The sequence below is a fragment of the Ailuropoda melanoleuca genome, chromosome 16 (assembly GCF_002007445.2).
Source record: "Ailuropoda melanoleuca isolate Jingjing chromosome 16, ASM200744v2, whole genome shotgun sequence".
Taxonomy (NCBI): domain Eukaryota; kingdom Metazoa; phylum Chordata; class Mammalia; order Carnivora; family Ursidae; genus Ailuropoda; species Ailuropoda melanoleuca.
Window position 1 is genome coordinate 36,520,511 of NC_048233.1, and position 24,194 is coordinate 36,544,704.

Here is a 24,194-nt window from a genome sequence, read left to right on the forward strand (position 1 = left end):
TCTATAATACTCTTCAAATATCGAGGCTTTTGATATTTTGCAAAGTTCATAAAATAGACACTACCTAGATGCAGGGATTTTGTTAATTATATAGGGTATAGAAGTATTTAAAACCCAACAATGTTAATAAATAATGATTATAAGAATTGGAGAACTGATCTTTCATATTTTTTCTTTGCTTCCCACCCTTGCATAATATATAACTATGTGAATCATACTGGTTCGTATATTAGTAGTAGTAAATATACTACTGCTGTTCATGTAAGCATCGTTAGATGTCTGTTTTTTTTGCTCATGTGCTACTTAAGAAAACTAAGTATGTGTGTACTTTACAGAACGGTCTTTCCAAATCATACAGTGAAGAGAGTGGAGGATTCCAGTAGCAACGGGCAGGCACATATTCACGTAGTAGGAGTAAAACGGAGGGCTATACCACTTCCCATTCAGATGTACTATCAGCAGCAACCAGTTTCTACTCCTGTTGTTCGTGTTGATTCTGTCCCTGATGTATCTCCAAGTCCTTCACCTGCAGGTATTAATTTTTGAGTTTTAAGTATTGCTATTTTGCTTATTCTGTTACTTTTATCATATTCACATGATGCAAAGTTGTTTGATGTTAATATCTTAAAACAATTTTTTCTTGTATTAACTAATACAATGCCTACACGCAGCTTTTCAGTAATTTCATTATGAATTTTGACTTTTCCCTGCCATTTTCAGGAATCCCTCATGGACCACAAACTGTAGGAAACCATTTTCAGAGGACTTCTGTTACCAACCAGTCTTCAAATTTGACTGCAACACAAATGTCTTTTCCAGTACAAGGCGTTCATACCGTGGCACAGACTGTTTCAAGAATTCCACCAAATCCTGCAGTTCATACCCACCAGCAGCAAAATGCTCCAGTGACTGTCATTCAGAATAAAGCTCCAATTCCATGTGAAGTTGTTAAGGCTACAGTAATCCAGAATTCTATATCCCAGACAGCAGTTCCTGTTAGCATTGCTGTGGGAGGAGGAGCTGCTCAGAGTTCTGTGGTTCAGAATCACAGTACAGGGCCACAACCTGTTACAGTTGTAAATTCCCAGACATTGCTTCATCATCCATCTGTAATTCCACAACAGTCTCCATTACACACAGTGGTACCAGGACAATTACCTTCCGGCACTCCTGTTACAGTAATTCAGCAAGCTGTCCCACAGAGTCATATATTTGGCAGAGTACAGAACATACCAGCATGTACTTCTACAGTTTCACAGGGTCAACAGTTAATCACCACATCACCCCAGCCTGTGCAAACTTCATCTCAACAGACATCAGCTGGTAGCCAGCCGCAAGACACTGTTATCATAGCACCTTCACAGTATGTGACAACTTCTGCATCCAATATTGTCTCAGCAACGTCAGTACAGAATTTTCAGGTAGCTACGGGACAAATGGTTACCATTGCTGGTGTCCCAAGTCCACAACCCTCAAGGGTAGGATTTCAGAACATTGCACCAAAACCTCTCCCTTCTCAGCAAGTTTCATCAACAGTGGTACAACAGCCCATTCAACAACCACAGCAGCCAACCCAACAAAGTGTAGTGATCGTAAGCCAGCCAGCTCAACAAGGTCAGACTTATGCACCAGCCATTCACCAAATTGTTCTTGCTAATCCAGCAGCTCTTCCAGCTGGTCAGACAGTTCAGCTAACTGGGCAACCAAACATAACTCCATCTTCCTCACCATCACCTGTCCCAGCTACCAATAACCAAGTCCCTACTGCCATGTCATCTTCTTCCACCCCTCAGTCACAGGGACCACCTCCTACTGTCAGTCAGATGCTATCTGTGAAAAGGCAGCAACAGCAGCAGCATTCACCAGCACCCTCACCACAACAGGTACAAGTACAGGTTCAGCAGCCCCAACAAGTACAGATGCAAGTTCAGCCACAGCAGGCGAATGCAGGTGTTGGTCAGCCTGCTTCTGGTGAGTCAAGTCTGATAAAACAGCTGCTGCTTCCAAAGCGTGGTCCTTCGACACCAGGTGGTAAGCTAATTCTCCCAGCTCCACAGATTCCTCCCCCTAATAATGCAAGAGCTCCTAGCCCTCAGGTGGTATACCAGGTAGCTAATAACCAAGCAGCAGGTTTTGGAGTGCAGGGGCAATCTTCAGCTCAGCAGCTATTGGTTGGGCAGCAAAATGTTCAGTTGGTCCAAAGTGCAATGCCACCCACAGGGGGAGTGCAAACTGTGCCCATCTCAAACTTACAAATATTGCCAGGCCCACTGATTTCGAACAGCCCAGCAACCATTTTCCAAGGGACTTCTGGCAACCAGGTAACCATAACAGTTGTGCCAAATACAAGTTTTGCAACTGCAACTGTGAGTCAGGGAAATGCAACTCAGCTCATTGCTCCAGCAGGAATTACCATGAGTGGGACGCAGGCAGGAGTTGGACTTCAGGTGCAAACGCTTCCAGCCACTCAGACATCTCCAGCTGGACAATCATCCTGTACTACTGCTACTCCCCCATTCAAAGGTGATAAGATAATTTGCCAAAAGGAGGAGGAAGCAAAAGAAGCAACAGGTTTACATGTTCATGAACGTAAAATTGAAGTCATGGAGAACCCATCCTGCCGAAGAGGAACCACGAACACCAGCAATGGGGATGCAAAGGAAAATGAAATGCAGGTGGGAAGTCTTTTAAATGGGAGAAAGTACAGTGACTCAAGTCTACCTCCTTCAAACTCAGGGAAAATTCAAAGTGAGGCTAATCAGTGCTCACTAATCAGTAATGGGCCATCGTTAGAATTAGGTGAAAATGGAACATCTGGAAAACAGAACTCAGAACAAATGGATATGCCAGATATCAAAAGTGATTTGAAAAAACCTCTAGTTAATGGAATCTGTGATTTTGATAAGGGAGATGGTTCTCATTTAAGCAAAAACATTCCAAATCACAAAACTTCCAATCATGTAGGAAATGGTGAGATATCTCCGATGGAACCACAAGGGACTTTAGATGCCACTCAGCAAGATACTGCCAAAGGTGATCAACTAGAAAGAATTTCTAATGGACCTATATTAACTTTGGGTGGTTCACCATCTGTGAGCAGTATACAGGAGGCTCCTAATGTGGCAACACAGCAGTTTAGTGGTACTGACTTGCCTAATGGACCTCTAGCTTCAAGTTTGAATTCAGATGTGCCTCAGCAACGCCCAAGTGTAGTTGTCTCACCGCATTCTACAACCTCTGTTATACAGGGGCATCAAATCATAGCAGTTCCCCACTCAGGATCAAGAGTGTCCCATTCTCCTGCCCTATCATCTGACGTTCGGTCTACAAATGGCACAGCAGAATGCAAAACTGTAAAGAGGCCGGCAGAGGATAACGATAGGGAAACAGTCACAGGAATTCCAAATAAAGTAGGAGTTAGAATTGTTACAATCAGTGACCCCAACAATGCTGGCTGCAGTGCAACAATGGTTGCCGTGCCAGCAGGAGCAGATCCAAGCACTGTAGCTAAAGTAGCAATAGAAAGTGCTGTTCAGCAAAAGCAGCAGCATCCACCACCGTACGTACAGAACGTGGTCCCACAGGTAAGTCATTCTACTGTCAACCTTTCTCTTAAAGATTTCTCACTTGTAAATAGGATTTTAGGGGAATGTGCCCTCTTGTTCTCTGTCTCATCTTGAAAAGGTAATTGTGGCAGCTCACCAATGTACTCAGGCTCCCGTGCTCCTCTTTTTCGGTGTTCTTTGTAATTTTAAACAGTTCTCAATTGTTAACTTTAGCACATTGCTTAAAGAATCTTTTAAATTTTGTTATAGACCCAAATTAGTAATTTTGTAGACCCAAGATAGAGGAGCACTTGCTAATCTGGCATCTTTTGGAGAATTTTTAAAATGTAAGTTAGTCTCCTTGGTCTCCTCGGGGGCAGGGGGGAGCGGATACACTGAGAGCACTTCAAAAGGGTGGTTCTGTATTTGATTTTGACATGAGTATGCTTTTGTAGCTCTTTTCACCATTCTTTTGTAAAAAAGATGAATCCCATAAGTACTTTATCAGGTGTTTTCTTGTTATATTTATATATTGACTTTGTTTCCTTTATTCTTTAAAAAGTATTATAATTTCAGTTCTTTCATCTATTCTGATATTCTTGCTTTTGTGTTTCTTACTCCTTTACCCTACTGTCATGTTTCTGTTATCCCCTCTTTAATAATCTATCCAATCTCTTTTGTACCCTGTAGTAAATAAAAATGTTTTCTAGGTTTAGCGCTACTGAATTGAGGGTTCATTCTGCCTGTAAAGATTTTTAAGGTCAATCTTGTATGCTGTTTCCACTGAAACTAGGGGTTTGCTTAACAGTTGTCTTTAACCGTATTTCCTGGATGACTTTTTCTTCATTCTCTTCCTTAAATACTACATAGCCAGAACTTTCTGTGACTATTGTCAGCTCTGCTAGAACTCTTCTGACTTGGGTTTCTTCTCTGTGCTTTTGGTGTTTACAGCAGATCTATGGTCATTGTTGGCATTAGTACCAAATCTGGGGGTGGAGGGGGCAGCAAAATGAAAGATGAAAGAACAAAGAATCCCTTGCTTCAGAACAGTTCATCCACTGATGTTCAACTTTTTTCATGTGAGTGGATAACACTGGACAGTGCTGTCAGGGGGCATAATGAGATTTTAATTCATATGCTAGTACTGTATTGCTTAGATTTATTTTTATTGCAAGGTACCTAAATAGGTTGAGTATTCTTTAGGTGATGTGTACATAGCAATAATTAGTACTGAGTTTTAGCGAAAAATACTAAAGCAATTTTACTCAAACAAACTGCTACAAGTTGAGTTTTTCATTTATTAAACACAGTAAAAAAATTTAAAGTAGTGCAGTGTCTGGCAAAAAGTAAGCATTCAGTGAGTTGATTTTTATATTTTTTCTTACATTTATAATTTCTCAATTCATCTTAATTATGTTCCTGACTCTGTTTTTCTTCTCAGATTTTCTTATAATCCTAAATAGTTGCAATAGACTAAGCCAAATGAGAGAAAAACTCCATTACTGTGGAATTATCAACCCTCATTTTTTTGTTGTCCTTAATCTTCCAGTGTGATTATATTCAGTGATGATACTTAAGTAACAAGGAACCAACAATAATGCTTGTTAAGACTAGGACTTGTGTTAGGAACTTGGTACTAAAGCATTTTCTCATTTAATCCTTAAAGTAACTCTGTGAGGTAAAAGTTGTTATTACTGTTTTAGAGATGAAGCTCCAAGCAGCAAAATAACTCACCCACGGTCACCAACTAATGTGAAGTGGTTCTAAGACTGAACCACTGGGGTGTGTGTCTGAAACAAAGATTCGTACTCTTAACCATTTCTCCACTATTTTAAAAGATTTTGTTGAAAAGTTCTGGAAAGCCCTTTTATATATAACATATTGGTTATTTGAACTATTACATTATAGAATGTGAGTAGCATTAAATTAGAATTTTAGGACACTAATGCCAAAACTTTTTTATTTACACATTGGACATACATGTGTCTAATTCGAGCATAAAATTACTACATTTTATTTCTAATATGAAAAATGTGTTCTTTTATATATTTTCTCCTGAAGAATATAGTTTATTTTAAATGGCTACATTCTTTATTTTTAAAATTAGTGTTTGGTTGGCATGTAGAAATTTAAAACTTTGCAAGGAAAAAGAGCATGCATGGTGTCTATGAGAGTGAGAATTAAAAACTGGGATTCTTACGTATAACACTTAGCATGGTGACTGCTATATAGTTAGGCACTCAATAATAGTACAGCTGTATTTGACCTTCATATATGGGAATAAAATACCTATAAAGGCTAAAAAAGACTAACTGTTCAAGATGGGATCATAAATTTCCTTTGAAGGGTCAGCTGTTGGCCTTCTTAAGAGCCTCCTAATAGAAAACCATTTCCATTGTTGCCCAGATTCTTCAGATTTCTTTTATGTAGACCTTAGTTTAACACCATTTTATTCACTATTGAATTGGTACCTTAAAGGGGTAGATGAAATAGAGGATTTAAATGTGATTTTTCAGCCAAACCTTGTTATTTCTACCATCGTTTCAAGGGGTCTGGGGATGTTAAGGAGGCTCCTGGACCCCAAGGAAGGACTTTCAGACTTTCAGAATGTTCAGGGCTGGAAAGACTGCAGGGAAATGTCCCTGCTGAGAATGGCCAACAGGTAATCCTTCCTACTACCATTGCTATTTCATGTTTCTTTTCTCAGTTTTGTTCCCTTTCACTCCCATTAATCAGCTATATTAATTTCATTACAGAAAAACATTAGGAACAGAAAAGGAGAAAGATCTATGAAAGTAAATGATATAACCACAGATTTTGTGTTTAAGTAGTATTTAGCTGGATAGTTCATATAAATCCAAAAGAAATCCAAGAAAATCTTGTAATTGCAAGCTATAGGATAACTATTCATGAATTGGTATCTTCTGGAGGCATAAAACTAGGTTGGCACATAAAAAAATAAAAATGAATTAAAAATAAAAATAATTATAAATATTTACCTAAAGATTTGCCTTTTTCAGGAGCATGTAAAACACATGTTGAACAGAACAATAGCTGTTAATCCCATGATCTAAAGACATGCTAAATTCTTGTATATAAAAATAGTTTACTTAAGGATGTATTTATTTAAGGTGTTTCATACGTGCGTTTCCTCAGTTCCATGTCTTTCACGTAGGAATCATTGCTGATATTCTGTGTGACGCTGAATTTTGGTATCTTCCTGGTCCCTTCCTTTCTTTGGTAAAGAGCTTGAAGTTATTCAACCCTTCAGAAAGCAGTCTGTAGCCTCTAGGGGGCAGCATTTTAGCAAGAGCCACGGGAATTATCATTTCAATATTTTAACAGTTCTACTGCTTAGATTTGTAGAATAGTAGCACATTGTAAAAACTAGGAAAGACATTACTGTTTGCATTTCAATGTGTCCTTATAAGCTATTCTTGGTAAGTATTGATTACCTAGGTTTATACTTTATAAGAGTAAAAAACTTGTAGTTTAAGAACATGAGGTAATGTTAGAGCAGAAAGAATCTCAGATATTATCTTGTTCCAAACTCTCATTTTTAAGAATTGAAGTTACTTTCCCACACTCACAAAGACCTCTTTTCCAGTGATTTTTATAATTGTCTTAATTCTGTTCCATAAGTATAATCACTTTTATATCACATTTAGAGTAAATCTAATTTTTATTCTTTACAGCTACTTCAGAGTATCTCTCCTTACTTGCCTATGTTTTAGAATATACTTTCTCAGTTCCTTCAGTTAGATCTTAGGTGTCAGGGTGTCTTTCATTATCCTATTTATCTCAGTCAGTTCCATTTTATAAGTGGCTTTCAAAATCGGTAGCTAGAATTGAACACAGGGTTTCATTATTACCTAAAAAGAATTTATTTTGAGAATATATTATGAATTTGTATCTTTCTAACACAGATTGAAGTGCTGAAGTTTTCATCTTTTTGAGGTTTTTAAAGTTTCATATTAAGAACGTAAAGGTTTAAAAGCCTCAAATCCCAAGTCTTGTATCAGAAAATATCATTCTGGGACTTCTAAGTGGCTCAGTTGGTTAAGCATCCGACTCTTGATTTCAGCTCAGGTCATGCTCTCGGGGCTCTGTGCTCAGCAAGGAGTCTGCTTGAGGATTCACTCTCTCCTTCTGCCCCTCCCTCCACTTGTGTAGTTTCTCTCTCTCTCTCAAATAAATAAATAAATCTTAAAAAAATATTATCGCTGTAATCTAGAATTTTTAGCCATAATTTACTCTTGAAAAGATGATAGAAGAAATCAAGGTTAAAATTTCTTTTTTTAATAAAAATATAAGTAATAAAACTGCTACATTAACTTTTTTAGTTAATTTTACATTGCAGAATAAATCACATAGTTGTTTTGCACCTTTTGTGTAATTTTACTTTTCTGGTCACTCACTGCTAGATTTGTGGCTTTGATTTGGGGGAAAAGAACCTGTAATATAAAAAAGGTAGCTCTTCCTCAATACAGTAGATGATAGAGAATATTCATCAAGAGCGATCATTCCAAAAACTTTGACTTTGAAACCTACTTTTACATTTACACTTGAGTTAGGGTTATGGCTAATGATCTAGCAATTCATAGTAAATAATAAGGTTGAGAAATAGTAAACTTATACATCCTAAAAGAAATATATTTTGCACTATCATGTAAAAGACCTAATTCTTTTTATTAATTAATTTATTTTTATTTTTTTTTATAGGGGGGAGGGGCCGAGGGAGAAGGAGAGTGAGTCTTTTCAGCCGACTCTGCGATGAGTGCAGAGCCCATCGCTGGGTTGGATCTCACGACCCTGAGACATGACTTGAGCCCAAATTAAGAATAGAATGCTTAACTGACTGAGCCACACAGGTGCCCCAGGAATGTATAATTTTTTTAATAACAAGAGGAAACCTAAAAATATTCACCCCTACTGTCAAAGGAAATATGAGTCTTGGAATTTCTCATTTGGTTTATATTCTATAAGTACTTTAATTCTTGGGGTGTTTGGGTGGCTGAGTTGGTTAAGCATCTGCCTTTGGCTCAGGTCATGATCCCAGAGTCCTGGGATCAAGCCCCACTAAGGGCTCCCTGCTCAGCGGGGAGCCTGCTTCTCCCTCTCCCTCTCCCCATCCCCTGTACGTGCTCTCTCTCACTATCTCTCTTGCTCTCAAATAAATAAAATCGTGGTTTTTTTTGAAAAAAATACTTCTTTCTGTTTCAGTGATATATTTAGATCTATTTAATTCTTTTTGTCATTTGTTTACTTTTTATTGTAAAATTTTTCATATACAAAAGAGCCAGTAAGTCTTCATGTATCTAGCTTAAAATATTATTACCATTTTGCCTTTTTAGTTTCATCTATTCTTTTTTTTTTCTATCATTTTTTTTCTTGGAGTTCTTTAAAACAAATATCAAACATTATTTTATTTTGCCAATATATAATTCAGAATCTATTTCTCTAATAGTTAAGTACTTTTAACTCTGTAGATGTATCTCTCTCTCCAATGCCAGATCACATCTAACAGAAATAGTAATGTGTTTAATATTATCTGACACCCAGTTAATTATTCTCTAGTTGTCTTTTAAAAACAAACTGGTTTGTGTGGGTTTTTTTTTTTTAAACAACCCATTCGAATTAAGATCCACAAGTTTTTACACATTGCATTTGGTAAATGTGTCTTTATTCATTCTTAATTTAACGGTTTAGATTAATTTGAGTCATCCTTGCCGCATGCCTCATTCACATTTGGGGTCAAAATACCCTGTGATTCCTTGTTAAATTTTCTGTGTGACACCAAATAAGAGTTCCATAATGGAAAAAAAAAATAGGGTAAAGATTTGTTAGTACTTAGGAAAGTAAAAATAAGTTTAATCTACAAATATATGACAACATATTCAATAAAATACTTAATTTAAACAATAATAATATAGGTAACCAGAAGGTTCATTCTGAGGGAATTTGAGGCTTCTGGCAAATTTACCCTTTAATTAAAATTCTGGAATATTTGTAACTTGTTACTCTTTAATATTTCTATTTGGCTGAAACTGATCCTCTTGGTTACTCCCCCTTATTAGGATTTCCTGGATTTTTATTGCAATATTTTCATTTCAGGGAAGCAATTTGAGTAATTCTTTTGATAAATAGACTAACTCTGATGTTACCTTCCATTCTTTTGTCTCTGATCCTCTTTTTCTTTTTTTGTCTGCTTTCTCAGCATCAGTTTTTATGGCTGTAAGAATTCCCAGGTGAATGATTGTCAAATCTGGGTTTCCAGCATTAACTTCTTTTTTTTTTTTCTTAAAGATTTTATTTATTTATTCGACAGAGATAGAGACAGCCACAGAGAGAGGGAACACAAGCAGGGGAAGTGGGAGAGGAAGAAGCAGGCTCATAGTGGAGGAGCCTGATGTGGGGCTCCATCCCATAACGCCGGGATCACGCCCTGAGCCGAAGGCAGACGCTTAACCGCTGTGCCACCCAGGCGCCCCTAACTTCTATTAATAGACATTTGTTGTAGTTGATCTGTCACTGTCCCCAAAGCAAACTCGTTACCTTCCCTCCAAAGTATGGTTTCCATTCTCTATTTGGACTTCTAGCATAATAATAATAGTAACTGTTGCCATTTGTTGAGAATATAGAACGAGGCTCTTCATCTAGAGATCCTCTGGTCTTCCCACCATTCCTTGCATTAGATTTCATTACTTAACAGTTTATAGATAAGGAGACTGAGGATCACAGAGGTTAAATAGGTTGCCCAGGGTCACATAACTAGTTTAAAAGGCAGATTGAAAGTTTGAATACTGATGTGTCAAGCTAGAAAGTCCACATCCTATCTGTGACGCCTGTTTTTCATGCATGTATATGTTTTCTCACTGATCATATTGTAAAATCTTAAGGGTGGGACCCTATTATGGAAACAACTTCAATCACGTCCCAAAAGTAGATTTTTTTTCCTTAGAACTTGGAACTCCAAAACTCTCATGACTTCACATTTCCAGACTTTTTTCAGCATTTTATTCTCCTTTTTTCCATTTTTATGCTCTAGCCTTATAGTGTTTTATCTTTTTTTCTAATTATTATGGCTTTTAATCTGATGTTTATAGCAGTTTTTAACTAGTTTTGCCAACTATTTCCAGTAATACCTTATAAGTGAACAAGTATATTTAATATTTCCAGGGTTTAAATTTATTGCCATTAAACATTCCTTTGAATATGGTATGCTACCATTTCTGTATGAGAAGTTTAATATTATTTTTCCCTTTGTGATACATTATGAATAAAATCTGAGTTAAGGTTCAAAGAAAATATTTTGCCTCTAATTGTTTTAAGCTATATTATAATTATGTATTTTTTAGAGAGAAAAGGATGGGCTACAGAAGAAGAAAACATAGCTTATATTTAAAAGACTTATGTGTACGATTAAAATTCTTCTACTTGTATTGTCTGTCAAAAGCTATAACTAAACTTTACCTTTAAAGACTAAAGTTGTTAAAATGGCTTACTATAAAATAATGTTTACAACATTCTACTTATGGTTACTTCATTTTTAACATCAGAAATTTTCTTTGGTTTTTGCTCTGATCGTTTTGTGTTGTAGTCATTAAATAATCTAAAATGAAATATGCAAAAAAATAATAATTTGCAGTTGATTTGTTCTTGTGCAGAATGTATGTAAGTAAATCAAATGGGTGCATTTAGAGTAGATTCATTCCTCATTTTAACCTATAATTGTGTTTCTGCCTAATTTTATTAATCTAAAAATTCTTGATTCTAAATAAGGTATATCCTATAACAATAACAATGTAATCTTGCCTTTGTGCTTCATATGAAGTAAAAGAATCTGACTTCCTAATTATTTTTATAAAAATAATTAGCTTTGTTAAAGAATTTTTAACAAATGATCATTAACTACAAATGTAAATTTTATGTTAGAAGTGCATAACTATCAATATAATCGTATAATCGTCATTATAATCACTTTATGCCTATACTTTGGAATATGAATGTCTTTCAGTGTCACCTCACAAACTGCGTGGTTGTGTTTTTTCACAGAACACTCCTATGACGCCTTCACCAGCTGTGCAAGCGCAGAGCCAACCTAACACTTCCCAGCCTTCTCCATTCAGTGCATCTAGTCAACAAGGGGATCCAGTGAGAAAACCTGGACACAACTTCATGTGTCTGTGGCAGTCTTGTAAAAAGTAAATGGCAATTTTATTTGATACACATAAATGCTCTTTGTTCTGGAATGCTTTTATATTTACATTTCTGTCATCTATACTTTTAGGAAAATTTTCTTTTGAAACCACTGAAGTCTTTTAGCAAAAATACTTCCTGTTAAGAGGAATGTTTATGTAGATCCAGTGGCACCTAAGCTAAGAAATTTATATAAATGGTAGAAAGAGCTTCCTTGCCTAATGGTAGGTTATTGGGGAATGTGTTTCGGTGTTAGCTTTTAATAAAAGAAAAACAACTAAGGATTTGATTTCATATTTGGCTCTGATTAGAGATAGGTTTTTTAAAGTGAATTGAAGTTGGTGGCAGCTATCGAATTTCTGTATTGTAGCAACTTAAAGATAATAATCTGGTAGGAAGTCTGATTTGTCTTAAATTTGAGTTTGGGTTGGACACCCCATGAAAATATTTTTAAAGCCATATCATTTCACAATTTAATAACTAAGATGAACAGTGAGTAGAACTGAACTTCCTAAAACAGGGCTTTCTTACACTTGAAGAAATACTTGCAAATAATGTTGGTTAAAATAAAATCGTTCTTTTAACAGTCCTCAGCCAAGACCCTTCGCTTTGTCACTTTTTAGAGGTCTAGGACTAAGGCGCTTGTCTTAATAGACATAATGCTCTTCATTTTTTGGATATCAAAGTTCCATTTCACTTTAAATGGTAACAGAAATTACCATATTCTTTTAAAAATTATATTTGCTATTCATAATTTTAATGATATACTACAGATATACTTTACTGTAAACTTCATATACAGGTTTGTTGTGGGATTGCGGCTATCACTGTAGTCTAGGGATCGTTAATAGTATGCGCAGTTTCTTTGGGCAGTGTTCATCAGACTTTAAATCTCAACATAGAAGTGACGTCATGAAATCATTTTGTCAGGTCTCCTTGTGGGTTTTTGCTGGTTTTGTTGTCTTTTTTTTCCTACAATTAAAAAAATGAATAAAATGTATCAGATTCCATTATGTCAGTAAAGGTAACTATTGTTTATATGTATATATAGCATAAGCACATGTGTACTAGATTATAGTGTAGAATCTTTTTGTTAAAAGGTAGTTTACAAGTCAGTGCTTTAGGTGGTCTCCAATTACGTCTTTGATTTGTTTATTTTGAACATCTTGTTTTGTTTATGTTGTGAGTTAATTTGAAATTTTTTTTACCAATGTCAACTGTATTCTTTACTGTTTTTAGATTTTGTTTTTGTTTTTCCATGCAAATGGAAGCTGATGGAGTAGGTAGTCAGCTAATACTGTTTGTTGACTAAAAAGTTTGAGAATAGCTGCTTTAGATGAAGCACTTATAGTATTTCAAGAAAAAAAGTTGCTGGAAGAGTTAATGAGCCTAAATGCACAACGTGATTTCCCATCTTGCTACAAAATTTGATATGCGCCTCCTCTTTGGAAGTCTTTTTTGAATAAGACTCAGCAAGTCTTCCTAGAGCTTGTCATTTTTTAAAGCCATTTTTAGATGCTGCAATCCTAATTCAGTTTGATTCTGCAAATATTTACCGAGTACCCTCTAGGAGGGTGTATGTGCGAGGAGTTAGAAATAAAAAGGATCGTTCTCAGCTTTTAAAGAAGCACATCCAAAAACAAATTCATGGTATAAATAAGTGCTATAAAAAGGTAGTTGGCAGCGGACAGTTAACGCAATGCTGGGATGGTTAGAAAAGTTTCAGTACGGGGACGCCTGGGTGGCACAGCGGTTAAGCATCTGCCTTCGGCTCAGGGCGTGATCCCGGCGTTATGGGATCGAGCCCCACATCAGGCTCCTCCGCTGTGAGTCTGCTTCTTCCTTTCCCACTCCCCCTGCTTGTTCCCTCTCTCGCTGGCTGTCTCTCTCTCTGTCGAATAAATAAATAAAATCTTTAAAAAAAAAAAAAAAGAAAGAAAAGTTTCAGTACAGGCGCGCCAGGGTGGCTCAGTCTGTTAAGCGTCAGTGTCCGGTTGTGATCTCATGGTTGTGAGCTCTGCGTCAGGCTTGCGCTCGGTGCAGAGTCGGCTTCAGATTCTCTCTCCCTCTGCTCCTCTTCAATTGTTTCAGTTTTATGAAGAGCATTTTAGAAATGGCATTGTGTACTTCCGTCAGGAGATATGTAATATCTTGTCTCTTTTTTTGTGATGTCAGCAGCCATTGGGGATCATCACCTAAATCCATCATTCCATGAAGAGTTGTAAAATGTACAAGTTCCCCTCTTACCAACTCTTTGATTTCTCTGAGGAATAATAAGTTCCTAGAAAAAAGGCTAGATAGGTTATTTATGATAGCTCTTATTTACCAGTTTTCAAAATATTGCATTATTTACTTGTATTCTTCAAAGGTGTCCCATGAAGTTTGGATTCTGTTTGTTTTTGTTTTTAGTATCATTATAAATGAACTTATGAATTTAAAAATTTTAGTCCATTGCAGTTATTATTTCTTGATGTTCAAATTGTCCTGTCTTAACCAGTAAAGGCCTATTCATGCTGGTTCCCAGTTCCTTTGGTTAAGTGATATTAATATTAATATGTCTCTGACGGTTTCCTTGCTCTCTGTTAGACAAAATGTTCCTGCCACACACATGGAATCAAACTTCTCCAAGGAGGTCTTTTAATGGGAAATGGTATTTAGTCTAGGTTCCAGGGAGTATCCATTGCTTTTAAGTTGGTTATTGTTCTAGATATTTTAGTGGACAGACTAGAAAAACTAATGGTTTTTATTTCATGCTTAGAAAGATCTTCTCAACTCTTAGATCACATAATACACATTTTGTTGCCTTCCACTACTTTAATTTTTTTAACTTTTTGATCCATCTGTAATTTAATTTCATGTCTAAAGTATGAATCTAACTTTATTGTTTTCCAAATGGCTAACATATTGGTGTTCATTTTTTTCCTTAGGTGTTTGAATTTCCACCCTTGTTATATATTAAATTCCTGTATGCTTTGTCTATTTCTGGGTTACTTGTTATCCCACTGGTCTCTGTCCTTATTAAACCATCACTTTAAATTTTAATGTTGGATATGGCAAGATCCCCCTCCTAATTTTTCTTTTTCAGGGTGTTTCTCCATTTTTTCAAGCACTTATACCAAGCACTATGCTAGATTCTGAAATTAAGAGTGATTTATAGATTGGATTTGGTACACATACAGATACTTATCCTTTCAAATGAACTTTAGAATGTTTCTAGAGATCCAAAACAAAGCATGTTGGCATTTTCGCTGTAATGGCTTTTTTTTTTTTTAAAGATTTTATTTTGTTATGTATTTGTCAGAGAGAGAGCACAGGGAGGGGGGATCAGCAGGCAGAGGGAGAAGCAGGCTCCTCACTGAGCAAGGAGCCCGATGTGGGACAGGGTCCTGGGATCATGACCTGAGCCAAAGGCAGACACTTAACCAACTGAGCCACCCAAGTGTCCCTCATTGCAATTGCTTTTAACGAATTTTTTGGTAGTGTTTGTCTTTTGATAGTGAACATTTTTCCAGTGTTACTTCTTCCCTTACAAGATAAAGGTATCAGCTTATGGTATTACAGTCTTTTCTACCCCTGTATAGCTTGAAAATTTTCTTCACATATATTAATTGTAGAATTTACTGCTAGTTGTGGTTCTTATTTTTTTGTTGCTGTCATAAATTCTTATAACTTCTATTATATTTTTCAACTTGTGGGGTTTTTTCCTACATTTATACCTCTTATTTTGTCCTTTTGTCCAATTATAATATCTTATGTTCCCAGAATAGTTGTATAATAGTGATAATATTCATCCTTATTGTTTAAAAAAAAATTAGTTGACTATTTTTTAGAGCAATTTTAGGTTTATAGAAAAGTTGAGCAGATAGTGCAAAGAGTTCCCATGTATTCCTTCTTCCTTGCACAGTTTCCGTAATATTAACATCTTCTGTTAGTGTGATGTATGTTACGATTGATGAGTAATATTTACACATTATTATTAGCTAAAATCCAGAGTTTACATGAGGATTCAGTCTTAGTGCCATACAGTTGTGTGGATTTTGACAATGCATAGTGTCACGTATTCATCTTTACGGTATTCTACAGAATAGTTTTACCACCCTGAAAATGCCCTGTGTCTGATCTGTTCATCTCTCTTTACTGCCTCCCCTCTTTCCCCCACCTCTGGGCCCCTGGCAACTACTGATTTTCTTACTGTCTCTGTAGTTTTGCCTTTACCTAGAATGTTATATAGTTGGAATCACACAGTATGTAGTCTTTTCAGACTGGTTTTTTACACTAAGATTATGAGTTTAAGGTTCCCTGTGTCTTTTTGTGGGTCGGTTGCTCATTTCTTTTTATTGCTGAATAATAGTAATTCCATCGTATGGATGCACCAGTTTGTTTACCTGTCGAAGGACATTTTGGTTGCTTCTGGTTTTTGGGAGTTAAGAAGTTGCTATAAATATTTGTTTGTAGCTTTGCGTGGACATACTTTTTTAAGTAAGCTCTGCATCTAACGTGGGGCTTGAACTCACAACCCTGAGATCAAGAGTCACATGCTCCTCCGACGGAGCCAGCCAGGTGCCCCTGTATGGACATGATTTTTAACTCATTCGGGCAGATACCTAGGGTTATAACTGCTTGATTGTATGACATGACTATATTTGGCATTGTAAGAAACTCTCAAACTGTTTTTCAGAGTGGCTGTACTATTTTGCATTTTTTACCGGCAATGAATGAATGAGAGTTCCTGCTCCTCCACATCTTCATCACTATGCAGTATTGTCAGGGTATTAGACTGTAGCTGTTCTAATAGATGTGCATTCATATCTGTGGTGTTTTAACTTGCATTTCCCTGATAACAAAAGATGTTGAGCATCTATTCATTTATTTATTTACTATCTGAATATCATCATTGGTAAGGTATCCAGATTTAACCTGTTTTTTAATTGGGTTGTTTGCTGAGTTTTTAGTAATATATAGGTGCTAGATTTTGTCCGATCTGTTCTTTCTTTTCCATCTGTTGATGTGAACATGATTTTCCTCCTTTCGCCTGTTGATGTGATGGATTACATCAATTAATTTTTGGAATCTTGAATCAGCCTTGCATACCTGCAGTGAAGAAGTTAAATAAATAAGCATATTTTTTCAGCTTAGCCTAAGATATTTATTTAGTGTTCTTACATTTGACCTAAGTGGCTCAGCAAAGGACATGGGTAGAGCAGCAGGGTAGGGGCACACAATGACACATTGCATCCTTCATTTTTCATTGGTATATAGTTTTTTTATGTTATTTGACTAGATTTGCTAATATTTTTCTTGAGCGTTTTTTTTTTTTCAAAGTGGGCTCCACGATGTAGAGCCCGGTACAGGGCTTGTACTCATGACCCTGAAATCAAGACCTGAGCGGAGATCAAGAGTCAGACACTTAACTGACTAAGTCACCCAAGTGCCTCTTTTGAGGATTTCTACACCTATGTTCATGAGAGCTACTGGTCTATAGTTTTTCTGTCTTTGTATGGTTTTGGTATTAGGGTAATGCTGGTCTTATGTAATGAATTAGGAAATGTTCTCTCCTGTTTTCTCGTAGGGATTATAGAGAATTAGTATCATTTCTTCCTTAAATGTTTGGTAGAATTCACCAGTGAAACCATAAATCATTGGTTCAATTTTTTCAATAGTTATAGGCTCTGTTCAGATTATTCTTGTGTGAGTTTTAGCAGATTGTGTCTTTTAGAGAATTGATCCATTCACTTCATAAATACCATATTTGTGGCATAGAGTTATTTGTAACATTTATTATCCTTTTAATGTTCATGGGCTCAGTAGCAATGAAAGAAGCTTTCATTTCCGGTATTAGTAATTTGTGTCGTTTTTCATTCTTTCTCTTGGTTAAGCTAGCTAGAGGTTCATGTATTTTATTGATCTTTTCAAACAACCAGTTTTTGGTTTTGTTGATTTTCTCTGTTTATTTCCTGTTGTCATTTCACTGATTTCTACTTTAATTTTTATTTTTTTTCTTCTGCTTGCTTTGAATTTATATTGTTCCTTTTCTAGTTTTCTAAGGTGGAAGCTTAGATTATTGATCTTAGAGCTTTTCTAATATATACATTTCATGCTATAACTTTCCCTCTATGTACTGCCTTAGCTATATCCCACAAATTTGGTAAGTTATAATTTCATTATCACTTAGTTCAAAATATCTTAGAAATGTGTTAATTTCCAAATATTTTGGGATAGTCCACCTGTCTTTTTGTTAGTGATTTTTAGTTTAATTACGTTGTACTCTGAGAGCTTACTTTATATGATTTCCATTCTTTTAAATTCGTTGAAGTGTGTTTTAGGTTCCAGAATGTGGTCTATCTTGGTGAATGTTCCTCGTGAGCATGAAAAGAATGTTTTTTTCTCTTGTTGTTGAAGTATTATATAATTGTCAGTTAGATTCAATTGATTGATGGCGCTGTTTAGTTCAAATACATCCTTACTGATTTTCTGCGTGCTGGATCTGTGAATCACTGATAGGGTTGTGTTAAGTTTCCAAGTATAGTTAGTGGATTTGTCTATTCTTGCAGTTCTGTCAGATTTTGCTCATATTTTGAGGCTTTGCGTTAGGTGGAGACCTTAAGAATTCTGTGTCTTTGTGAACAGTTGACCTCCGTATCATTATGTAATGTCCCTCTTTATATCTGATAGTAACCGTACTCTGAAGTCTGCTTTGTCTGACATTAGTATAGTTACTCCAGCTTTCTTTTGATTACCGTTAGTGTGGTGTATCTTTCATCATCCTTTTCTTTCGGGGGGGTGGAGTATAAAATGGATTTTAGTGTTGAAATTAATATTATTAGTCCCCAGCTTTCAACTTTGAATATGATTTTCTCTTCTTCCCCCTAGGTTTTCCTCATATAAGTCCTTCAACTGTTGCTAATTGCCTTTTTAAAAATTTTTTTAATTGAAATGTATTTGGCATATGATATTATATTGTTTCAGGGTACAACATAGCCACTTGACAGTGATATACATTATGCAACATTCACTATGCTAAGTTTAGTTACCATGTGTTATCATACAAAGTTATTACAGTATTATTGACTATACTCCCTGTGCTGTACTTTTCATCCCTGTGACTTATTTATTTTATAACTGGAAGTTTGTACCTTTTAATTCCCTTCACCTATTTTGCTCATCCCAACCACGTCCATCACTTTACTTTTAATCTGTGTTTTTATATCTAACCCACATAGTTGGGTTTCATTTTGTTTATCTACCCTGCCTATCTCTTTATCTATTAATTATTATGTTTAGATCATTCACGTTTAAAATGACTATTGATACAGTTGCACTAATATTTATCATATTTATAAATGTTTTCTATTCATTTCACTTGTGTTTTGTATCTTTTGTCTTCACATGGTTTTAGTTGAGTAATTTATGATTCCATTTGTTCCTCTTAACATATCAATTATATTTCTTTTAAAAACTTTTTCTGGTTGTTCTAGAGTTTGAAATATATATTTACCGCTAATCTGTTTCACTTTAAAACAGCAATATACTGCTTCATGTGTAGTACAGGTACCTTGTAATGGGGTATTCTTACTTCTTCCCTCGTGTCCTTATGCTGTCAATCATTTCACTTATCCAAAAGATTTAATCACCAAATGCATTGTTGCTGTTACTCTGAACACTTACCTATTAGATCAGTTAAAAAGTAAGAAAAGTAAAATATTTTATTCTACTTTCATTTTTTTCCTTCCCCAGTACCCTTCCTTTCTTTATATACATCCCAGTTACTGACCTCCACCATTTGTCTTCTCTATGAAGAACCTCTTTTAACATTTCTTATAAGGTAGCTCTACTGTGCAGATATGCCCTCAATATTTGTCTGAAAAAGTATTTCTCCTTTGCTTTTGAAAAATAATTTTGTGGACATAAAATCTTTTTCTTTTAACTTTAAAATATTTTATTCTACTCAAGAGACATCCAGTGTAATCTTACCTTTGTTGTGCTATCAGTAAGGTTTTTTCGTTTTTGCTCTTTTCCCTCTAGCTACATTCAAAATTTTTTGTCTTTGGTTTTTAGGAGTTTGAATATAATATGCCTAGGTGTTTTTGGGTTTTTTGTTTGTTTGTTTGTTTAACATTTATCTTATTTGGTATTCTCTGAGTTTACTAGATCTGTGGTTTGGTATGTGTCATTAATTTTGGAAAATTCTCCGCCGTTCTTAGTTGAACTATTTCCGTTTTATCTCTTTCCTCTTTCTGGTAGTCCCATTACATGTATGTTGAACCTTTTGTAATTGTCCCACAGTTCTTGAATATGTTTCCTTTTTTTTTCTCCTTGTTCTTCAGTTTGGAAAGTTTCTTTTTTTTTTTTTTTTTTTTAAGATTTTATTTATTTGACAGAGAGAGACAGCCAGCGAGAGAGGGAACACAGGCAGGGGGAGTGGGAGAGGAAGAAGCAGGCTCCCAGCGGAGGAGCCCGATGTGGGGCTCGATCCCAGGATTCTGGGATCACGCCCTGATCCGAAGGCAGACGCTTAACAACTGAGCCACCCAGGCGCCCCAGTTTGGAAAGTTTCTATTCATACATGTTTAAACTCACTGATTCTTTTCTTGGCTATATCCAGTCTATTGATGATCCTATCAAAAGGCATTCTTTTTTTTCTTTTTTCTTTTTTTTAAGATTTTTTTTAAGTAATCTCTATACCCAACATGGGACTAAAACCCACAACCACAGTATCAAGTCACGTGCTCCACTCACTGAGTCAGCCACTCCTCAAACGCATTCTTTATTTCTGTCACAGTATTTCTGATTTCTAACATTTCTTTTTGATTCTTAGCATCTCCATTTCTCTGTTTACCCGTATCTTCCTGCATGTTGCCACTTTTTTCATTAGAGCCTTAGCATATTAATCACAACTATGTTAAGTCTGCATTATGATAATTCCAAAACCTCTGCCATATCTAAGTCTGGTTCTCATGCATGCTTTGTTTCTTCAAACTGTAGTTTGGATTTGCTGTTGGGTTTTGGTGTTTGGTTTCTGGTTGGTTTTTGGTTTTGGTTTTGGGGTTTGTTTGGTTCTTTATTTTTTTTACATTTAGCATGCTTTGTAAGTTTTTGTTGAAAGCCGGATATGTTGTATCAGTTAATATGAACTGAGGTAAAGAAACCTTTAGTGTTAAATTTTATGTTTACCTGCTCAGGAATTATGCTGTATTTAATGTTTGCTGTAGATATAGGTGTCAGGGGTTTCAGTTTCTTCTAGTATCCTTACCCCCCTCCCCTGTTGTCTTTGGGTTTTGTTAGGAGCTCATTTTTTTTAAAAGATTCGTTTGTTTATTTTAGTATGAATAGGGTGAGGAGAAGAGGAAGAGAATCGCAAGCAGACTCCCTGCTGAGCCCAGAGCCCCATGCAGGGCTTGATCTCAAGACCCATGAGATCATGACCCCAACCAAAACCAAGAGTCGTATATTCAACCAACTGAGCCACGCAGGCGTGCTGAAGCTTGGTTTTAAATAGACTCTGTAACTTACAGCTCTCTTGGTTGAAATCCACTATTATTATACTGGAACGTTGTTGATGTGGTGATAAGGTATTGCAGATGGGAAGCATTCTATAATCTCATGATTAAATCTAACTTTTTTTTTGTGGGCTTGAGCCTAAGGGCTGTGACTTCAAGAAGAGTTTCTTTTATTTTCTTTATTTTCTCCCCTTATGTGAGACAGGGAATCTGGAGGGCTCAAATCACCCAATTGCTCCTTCCCCTAGGCCAGATAAGGCTTTGGTAAAGTAATTTTCCTTGAGGTCAGGCCCTTGGTAAGGAGAAAAAACCACTCTGGGCATATTTAAAATTGATTGCTTTCTCTCTCCTCTTGCTGGAAAGCCCTAGGGAATTTTTCCTCCAGTCTTTCCCTTAGGACCCTGGTAAAATTCCTGGAGGTAAAACTCACAAAAGTGTGGGCTCTCTGCAGACTCTGCAGCCACACACCCCCACCCCCAGCCCCTGCCAGAGTTTTTATCTTTCAAGATAATCCATACTAGACCTCCGTCAATTCATCAATTTCTGCTTAAGTAGTCCTACCAGTTATTGACTCTGGAAGTTATTTGTGATTCTCTATATTCGACTGTCTCCAGTTTTCAGGGAGGCAGTTGGCCTTGTGACCTCAGTTCTCTGATGGACTTAAGAAGAACTGTTCATTTTCAGTTCAGTTTTTTTCTTTTTCTGAGGATGGGAGTGACAACTTCTAAGCTTTTTATTGTCTGAGCAAAAACTTGGAAGGTCCTTGTCCTTATCTTTATTCTTGTTTTTATATCATCAGCATGATGTGGACTGTTAGTTTATAACTGAAATATATAAATAATGTGTGATTATAGTTTGTGTTTGATCCTTGTTTAAGAAATGGGACCCAAAAAAATTCTCTATAAGAAAAAATACCCATGAACTGCTCTTTTAATTCTGTGTAATTAGAGGAAAGGACTCAATGCCTCTGGTAAGCCAAGAATTTACATTCATTGTTTTTAGTACTATTTCTTGGCCACAGTGTTCTTTGAATAAGCAATGTTAGGGTAAAGGGGACATTTGAGAGGCCTCCAACTTACCTTTAACCATAGTATCTCTGCTTTTTACTTTATGTGTAAAGACTCTAACTCATATTTTGTTTGAAAAAATGGTTCTGCTGCTATAAAAGACATTTGAAAGCCACTTTTTTTAGAATATATCATTTCTCATTGATATCTAGCTAATAGCTATTATAGAAAAGATGAAAATTATTTTCCTTTGGGAGGAATGTAATCTATATCATGTTTATATTTAGTTGTATCATTAAAGAGTCAAACAATTTAGAGGATCTCAATAAACATTTCCAATGTGGAAGGTTGCTTTCTAGAAACTAGGGACTTTTATTTGCACTAATAAAATTGATATTCCCTGACCACCTAGGAATCTCCTCAAGTGATGCTGAGGTTCAAACAACTGGGTTCCTACTGAACCTTTTGCAGTTGTATTTCCTCCTGAAGATTCTAACATAAGGTTTCGTTACTCCTGCTATATAATCCTTAACATTGCTTTTGCATCAAGATGAGATTTTAATAATCATTGGTCTCATGGGAAATAACAGTGAACAACAAGAAACATCAACCTCACTATATGTAACGAATGAAAACTAGAATTTGTATTCTCTGTAAAGATGCTTTTACTTCTTCCAGAAGTATCATCCAAAATCCATGGTAAATCTTTAATTTCTTCTAGTAATTGAAATTTCAGAAATAATGCAGTCAGTTTAAGGAGTTAAATGAAAAAAATTAAAATATTTAACAAAAACTGATGGCAGTTTTAAAAATTTTATTTTAAGGTAAAGTTTCTAAAGATTAGTTGAGTGTGATATATAAAACTGTCATCCTTTTTCTTTTCATTAAAGAAAATAGACTTATTTTTTAGAGTTTTAGAACAGATTTAGAGTTACACAAAAATTGGGAAGATAGAGTTCCCATCTACCCATCATCCAATTTCCCCTATTATTAGCATCTTACATTAGTATGGTACATTTGTTACAATCAATATTGATAAATCATTAACTAAATTCCATATATTTTTTTCAGATTTCCTTACTTTTTACCTAATGTTCTTTTTCTGTTTTAGGATATCATCCAGAATACCATACTGTGTTTAGTTGTCATGTGTCCTTAGGCTCTGACAGCTGCTCAGACTTTCCTTGTGTTTGATGACCTTAACAGTTTTGAGGAATACTGGTCAGGTTTTTTGTAGGATCCTCCTCTATCAGAATTTCTCTGATGTGTTTTTCATGATTAGACAGGAATTGTACGTTTTGAGGAGGATCGCAGAGTAACATGCCATTTTTGTCACCTTATATTAAAGGTACATCCATCAACACGGTTTATGACTGTTGACCTTTGCCCATTTTTTAATTGGGTTGTCTTTTTTCGAGTTGTAAGGGCTCTTTATATAACATGGATACAAGTCCCTTATCAGATGTATGATTTGCACAAATTTGCTCCCATTTTTTGGTTGTCTTTTCACTTTCTTTTTGTGTGTTCATGTGCAATTTTATTGAAATTCTAGTTTAATTAACATACATGTCTTTTCACTTTCTTAATGGTGTCCTTTGACGCACAAAAGTTTTTATTTTTGACAAAGTCCACTTTATTTTTTCTTAAAACTGCCATCTTGATAGATTTGGAAATATTTGATATAGGGTAAGATATCCAGAGTGGAAATTTATAATTCATGATACATCAGTGACTGCTTAATTCTAGTTAAATTGCCAGTTTAGGTTGAAATTAATTTGGTAATTAGATTACTTGACAGCTTGGAATTCATTTTTTAGCATCTTTTGTTTAAATTTTGTGGTCATAAGACCAGAAGATGTCTTCAGAGGGTTGATGCTTTGCACCCTGGAGTTTTTATCATATTAGCACGGTGTTTGGCTCATAAAGGGCTTTTAATTCATATTTGT

At 35.7% G+C, this 24,194-nt stretch overlaps 1 protein-coding gene across 1 annotated transcript in view; it reads left to right on the forward strand.

The window, feature by feature from the left end:
* The window catches only part of ARID2 (AT-rich interaction domain 2), a 155,907-nt gene that overhangs the window by 108,570 nt on the left and 23,143 nt on the right, over positions 1–24,194 (forward strand). The window contains exons 14-16 of the mRNA XM_002927168.4: positions 336–532; positions 721–3,584; positions 11,601–11,749. Coding sequence (XP_002927214.1) covers positions 336–532; positions 721–3,584; positions 11,601–11,749 — 3,210 coding nt within the window. The remainder of the gene's footprint in view (positions 1–335; positions 533–720; positions 3,585–11,600; positions 11,750–24,194) is intronic.